Source organism: Garra rufa, chromosome 22 (assembly GCF_049309525.1).
Source record: "Garra rufa chromosome 22, GarRuf1.0, whole genome shotgun sequence".
Lineage (NCBI taxonomy): Eukaryota > Metazoa > Chordata > Actinopteri > Cypriniformes > Cyprinidae > Garra > Garra rufa.
This window is the reverse complement of record NC_133382.1, coordinates 38,138,931-38,145,302: the sequence shown is the minus strand read 5'-3', so window position 1 is coordinate 38,145,302 and position 6,372 is coordinate 38,138,931. Positions and strand designations below refer to the sequence as shown.

The following is a 6,372-nucleotide window of genomic DNA, read 5'->3' as shown; positions in this document are numbered from 1 at the left end:
AAAATTTACAACTGATTTATTTATTTATTTGCATGTGTTACTTTTATTTTATTTTAATATTGGCTATTTATTGGTTATCAAAGTAATTATAGGCTTATTGGTAATTATCAGAATTTTAATATGGCTATATCCCTAGTTTGTATATATTTGTGGAATTAACTGTTATAATTTAATGTAGTAAATAATATTATGTATTATAATGTAATACAATAAAATATAATACACTATTGTTCAAAAGTTTGAGGTCAGAAGATTTTTATTTTTTTAAATATTTATATTTGTATATTTTTATATTTAAAAGTTTTTATATTTTCAAAATCCCGTTTGTGTCCTCCCACTTTCAAATGGTTTTGTTAAAGTAATCTCTTGTATTGTAGGATGCACGCTCTGCGCCGTCGAGAGTTTCGCGGGATCAATAAAAAGAAACCAAAAGTAAAACGCGCACCTGCATTCAAAAGCAATTTTAATACCCCACGTTTAGAGAGCGACTCCCCAATGCGCGCAAATTAGGCTATGTAAAATATCTAGGCTGTTATTAGTATGTGGGCTATAATAAGTTGTATAGTGTTTATAGCTCTGTATCAGAAAAATTCGGTCATTTGCACTTTGAATATTGAAAGAGTAGCCTACTTTGATCATGCCTGCATTTATTGTCTACACGACTAAGAAAGAAGTATCGTTTATTTTTTGTTGTTTATACTGTAGATTGTTTAAAAATGCAGTGATTGCCTCTAAATGGCTTTAACTTTAACCTCTAATTTAAATGGCTGTACATATAATAGAGAAAATAAACATCTTGTTCATGTACTCATATTTTCATTCATTCTTGTCCATTGCTTAAAGCGTAAAATAAATATATAAAAAAGGCTTTCAGAATCAGCCCATTTGCTTGTAAAACATCTGCATTCAGATTCGACCATGAAGAATCAATATTGGTGCATTACTAAAACGAAATTAGGTGCTCCTAACTTTTTTTGGTGCTCCTAACTTTTTGAAGTAAAAAAGTTAATTTCGAGCCCTGATCAGCCTTGATCAGTTTAATGCATCCTTGCTAAATAAAAGTATTAATTTCTAAAAAAAATAAAATTTTGTGAGACATGCATGTGTGTATCGGTAGTTTTGAATCGTACCACTGTTTCAGATGCAAGGTTGCTGAAATTTTGGGCTGATATTCTCCATTTCATCAAACTTGCATACTGCCGCTCTTGTGTTTCCTCTCAGACTGGGCCTCACATTCCTAAAGAAGCTTTTTGCTCAATGCTTCGGCACAATCAAGTTCTCCACCACCTCTGCGTCACCAACTGCTCCGATTGGATCACGGACAAAGAGCTGCTGCCCGTGATTGGTCAGAACCAGCACCTGCTGCGTGTGGAGATGCGCAGCTGTGTTCACCTGAGCCGTCACGCGCTGGTGGCCGTGTCTCTGAGCTGTCCGCGGCTGCAGCACCTGAGCCTGGCGCACTGCGAGTGGGTGGACAGTCTGGCGATGCGCAGCCTGGCGGATCACTGCTCGGACCTGCGCTCGCTGGACGTCACCGCCTGCAGACAGCTGAAGGACGAGGTCGTGTGCTACGTGGCGGGGAAGTGTCCGGCGCTCCGCTCGCTCTCCGTGGCTGTTAATGCCAACATCACAGATATAGCGGTGGAGGAAGTGGCCAAAAAGTGTAGAGATCTGGAGAGGCTGGACCTCACGGGGTGCCTGCGAGTGAGAAATGAAGCCATCAGGTGTGTCGTGTGTTTGTGGATTAGATGCAGACAGTTGCAGGGGTTTGTTTTAGTGCTCATCTGATTTGATCTGCTTGTAATTCACTTGAAGCATTTAAAACCAGTGTTGTTTTTGACAACCATCTTAGATTTAGTCTTAGTCTTAGTCTTTTGGACTAAAATGCTTCTTAGTTTTAGTCAAATTTTAGTCACTTCTATATGTGATAGTTTTAGTCCAATTTTAGTCGACGAAAAGTCAAAAAGGTTTTAGTCTAGTTTTAGTAAAAAAAAAGGGAAAAAGGTAGTCTTTTAACAAATTAATGTAGGTCAGTAAGTATTTTGCTGTTGGGTAGTGTCACTTATAAGTTCTGAAAATAGCAGATCTATAGTTCAACACAATGTGAGCTTCCGGATAGACTATTTTCAACAATAATTACAATAATGAAGGAATGTTTTAGAACATAAAAGACAAAAAAGGATGGAATGCTAAAACGGCTTGCCATACTAGGATAGCAAAGAGTATTTAATGCTAAAACGGCTTGCCATAGCGTCAGATACTTTTTAAGTTTTAATTGGCATGCACAATAAGCGGAAATGTCATGCATTTTAAACGTCTGACGGACCACCCACTAACATTTTCGTCTATTCTCGTCTCGTCAACGAAAACTCACACACGTCTCGTCATGTTTTAGTCATCAACGAGCCATTTTTATCTCGTCATCGTCTCGTTATCGTCATGAAAAAAAGTGGCGTCAACGAAATGATTTCGTCATCGTCATCGTTGACGAAAACAACACTGTTTAAAACAACTCATCTTATTTATTTTAAGTGTTATTTTTAGTTTATTTGGAGAAAATACTCTGCAATTTTAATATTGGCAATTTATTGATTATTAAAACAATTATAGGTTTATCAGTATTGGCTTAATTGCAGTATAGCTATATCCCCAATTTGAAATGAAGCTATCGTAATAGTTACTGTTATTGTTGTGTTTGTTAAATTTGTCAAAATTTAGGTTCTAAAAATTCTACATTTTAATTAATATTAATAACAATAATTATTATTAATATTATTCATTATAATTATTACTGTTGTTGTGTTTGTTAAAATTTGACTAAACCTAGGTTCTAAAAACTCTACATTTTATTTAATATTATTAATAATTTTGTTATTAATATTAATTGTTAAGTGTAATTATTGGTATTACAGATTTTTATTTATTCATATAGTATTTATTATTATTATTATTATTATTATTATTATTATTATTATTATTATAGGTCCTATTTGTAAGACTAAAAATGTTGATTATAATAATAATAATAATAATAATAATAATAGAAATTGCTTTTGTTGTTATTATTACTAAATAGCAATGATTATTATTGCTATCATTATCTGAGTATTTATTATTATTATTATTATTATTATTAAAAAATTGTATTATAGGTCCTGCTTGTTTGTAAGACTGCAAAATTGATTATTAATAATAATAAAAATGATATTTGTAATTATTCTTCTTCTTCTTGTTGTTTTTGTTATTACTAAATTTAAGTCCTAATTTAGTAGAAATAATAATAATTGCTATCATTATTATGTATTTATTATTATTTTTATTATTAGTATTACTTAAGATACCAGAAAATAAGAAATATTACTATTGTAATACTTTACTGTAAAATAAAACAAAGTATTTAAGAAAAATTATAATATGACTATAAAATAACACATTTTGTTCATCTTCTTCCTATTATTATTATGATTACTAAATGATTATTACTTCATTTGTTATTTGTAATAAGTGCATATTTATTATTATTACTACATGAAAATGTGAAACAAATCAAGAAATGTTGCTATTGTAATATTTCACTGTAAGATGAAAAAATATATATTTAAGATAAATAATAATTACAACACTAAGATTTATGGCTGTATTAATTTCTTAATTTTCAAATGTTAATCCATCAAGTGTTTTAGCAGAAAAACACAAAAAGGGCTTAAAGCTTTTCTTTAGTTGACGAGTCTATTTATAAACATGTTATTTAATAACAATAATAATTATTCATTTGGCAAAAAAAAAAAATCATTATTTATATATGACCAAAATAATAATAATAATAATAATAATAATAGAAATTGCTTTTGGTTTTATTACAAAATATAAAATACCATTTTCCCATAGTATATTATATTATTATATTATAACCATATTATTACTATCATTATTTGAGTATTTTATTATTATTATTTTTATTATTATTACAAAATTGTCCTGCTTGTTTGTTAGACTGCAAAATGTAGCTAAAATGTTGTGATTAATTACTAAAATAATAATTATTATTGTTGTTGTTATTATTATTGTCATTACTAAATGTAATTTAGTAGCAGTAATAATAACCATTGCTATCATTATTATGTATTTATAATTATTTTTTATTATTGGTATTACTAAATTAAAATTCCAGAAAATAAGAAATAGTACTGTTGTACTACTTTAAAAAAAAAATAATAATTTATTTAAGATTATATGATTATAAAATAACACATTTTGTTAATCTTTTTCTTATTACTTAATGCTTGTTACTGCTTTTGTTATTAATTTGTATTTATTGCATTTTATTATTATTTCTAAATGAAAATATGAAACAAAACAAGACATTGCTATTGTAATATTTCACTGTAAAAAAATTTTTTTATTTTATTTTACAGTACAACTGATTTGTGGCTGTATTAATTTCTTAATTTTCAAATGTTAATCCATCAAGTGTTTATTTTAGCAGAAAAACACAAAAAGGGCTTAAAGCTTCTCTTTAGCTGACAAGAGTCTATTTATAAACACTTCTTATAACAAGTGTGGGAAGAAGACGGTTGGCGGATTTTGCATGTTATATGTGTTGCATTTACTGCAAACCAAGCTTTGAATAACTTTTGTTTATCTGTGTTTAGGACTTTAGCAGAGTACTGCCCAAAACTCCAGTCTCTCAAAGTGAACCACTGTCACAACGTAACCGAGTCCAGTCTGGGCGTTTTGCGCCGGCGTAACGTGGAAATCGACGTGGAGCCTCCCCTGCAGAGGGCGCTAGTGCTGCTGCAGGACGTTGTGGGATTCGCTCCGTTCATTAACCTGCAGATTTAGTACAACAGCTGGACTTTTCTGGAGACCAGAAGAGGTAAGGTACCAGATCAGAACCAGTTTCTGGTCTTACTGTGTATGATTAATACGAAACATTTGGTATGTGTAACCTTTCATCAAAATGAAGTGCCTCCATTTTTGTTCCATAGGTCCTCTCTCATCCATGATCTTACTCTGGAAGGCCGACTTTGAAACACACTTTTACACCAATGCAATATCACAGAAGACACAAACAACACAAATTTCAAGTGCTTGATTGTTTTAGTGTATTTTAGCGTTTAAAAAGAAACTTACTTTGGTTTGAAACCACACTGTAGGCTTTCTGAATGAGGTCCCATTGTTAATGGTATTTATGATAATCATTAGAAGGAAGTTGGTCAAAATATATTATTTATTGAACCAGCTCTCTGTTTTCATGCAGGAACCAAATGTCGTATCATTTTGCACTCATGAAATACTGAAATATTTGCACTTTTTTCAGTACAGTCTCTCAGCTTTACTGGACCATGCGATTTTCTCTCAGCTTCATTAGACAAATCTGTTAACAGGAATACAGATATTTCTTGCATTCAAGTCATGTTTTACGTATGCAAACTGGTATATTTAGAGCTTGGTGTTCATTTTATTTCCATTAATCTAATAATAGAAATGAATACATCAGTATGTTTAGGTCCTAAACGTTATAGATACTTATTTACATGAGATTTCATAAATATTGATTTGTATGCACTTCGAAACCTCAGTGTGAAAAGGATTGAAGCTGGAAAATCAGTACTGGTTCAGGTTTACTTCACAGGTTTGCATTGCTGTTTAAATAAGACAAATCTTGAAGTATATTTAATATTGGACTTTCTCTTTGTTGCTTTCATAATATTTCATCAGGATCCTCAGTTTACAGAACTGAAACATAAGTGCAGCCAGGTCTGTATGTGGGTACCTGACTTTTTCCTGTCAACATGCGCTGGAGAAATTTTAGGAGCTCTATATTTGTTGCTTTATGAGTATTTCAAGGAGTATCAAGATACATTTTTTTTTCTTGAATAATTATTCAACATTTTAATATCACAATGGTATATGATTTTTGCACATGCACTGTGCTCTTTATGTGTTTTGCTTTTGTATTATTCTGTAAATGTGTGGTTGTAAATTACTGTAAGTGCATAAATGTTTTATGCAAATTGCTGAGAAAGGATAAAGTCTTATGCAATACGATGCTTTGAAATATTATTTATTTTTACTTAGTGGTAATGCAGTAGTTCACACAAAAATTATATTTGCTAAAAATGTGCTCACCCTCAAGCCATTTGAGATGTAAATGAGTTGTTTCTTTATGGGAAAATACAGGATTGCATGACTTTCTTTGCAGTGAATGGGTGCCGTCAGAATGAATCTTCATAGATTTAGTTCACAAGACATTAAATGATGGAATGGCATTATGGTGTGGATTATAATGATGCTTTAATCCGCTGTTGGAACATTCATTCTGACGGCACCCATTCTCTGCAAAGGATCCATTGGTACATTTCTCCAAAT

General features: G+C 31.2%; 1 protein-coding gene across 1 annotated transcript in view; it reads left to right on the top strand.

The window, feature by feature from the left end:
* The window catches only part of fbxl15 (F-box and leucine-rich repeat protein 15), a 57,054-nt gene extending 51,006 nt beyond the window's left edge, over window positions 1-6,048 (top strand). The window contains exons 3-5 of the mRNA XM_073828300.1: window positions 1,222-1,724; window positions 4,653-4,876; window positions 4,989-6,048. Coding sequence (XP_073684401.1) covers window positions 1,222-1,724; window positions 4,653-4,842 — 693 coding nt within the window. The 3' untranslated portion in view covers window positions 4,843-4,876; window positions 4,989-6,048. The remainder of the gene's footprint in view (window positions 1-1,221; window positions 1,725-4,652; window positions 4,877-4,988) is intronic.
* Window positions 6,049-6,372: the final 324 nt, after the last annotated feature.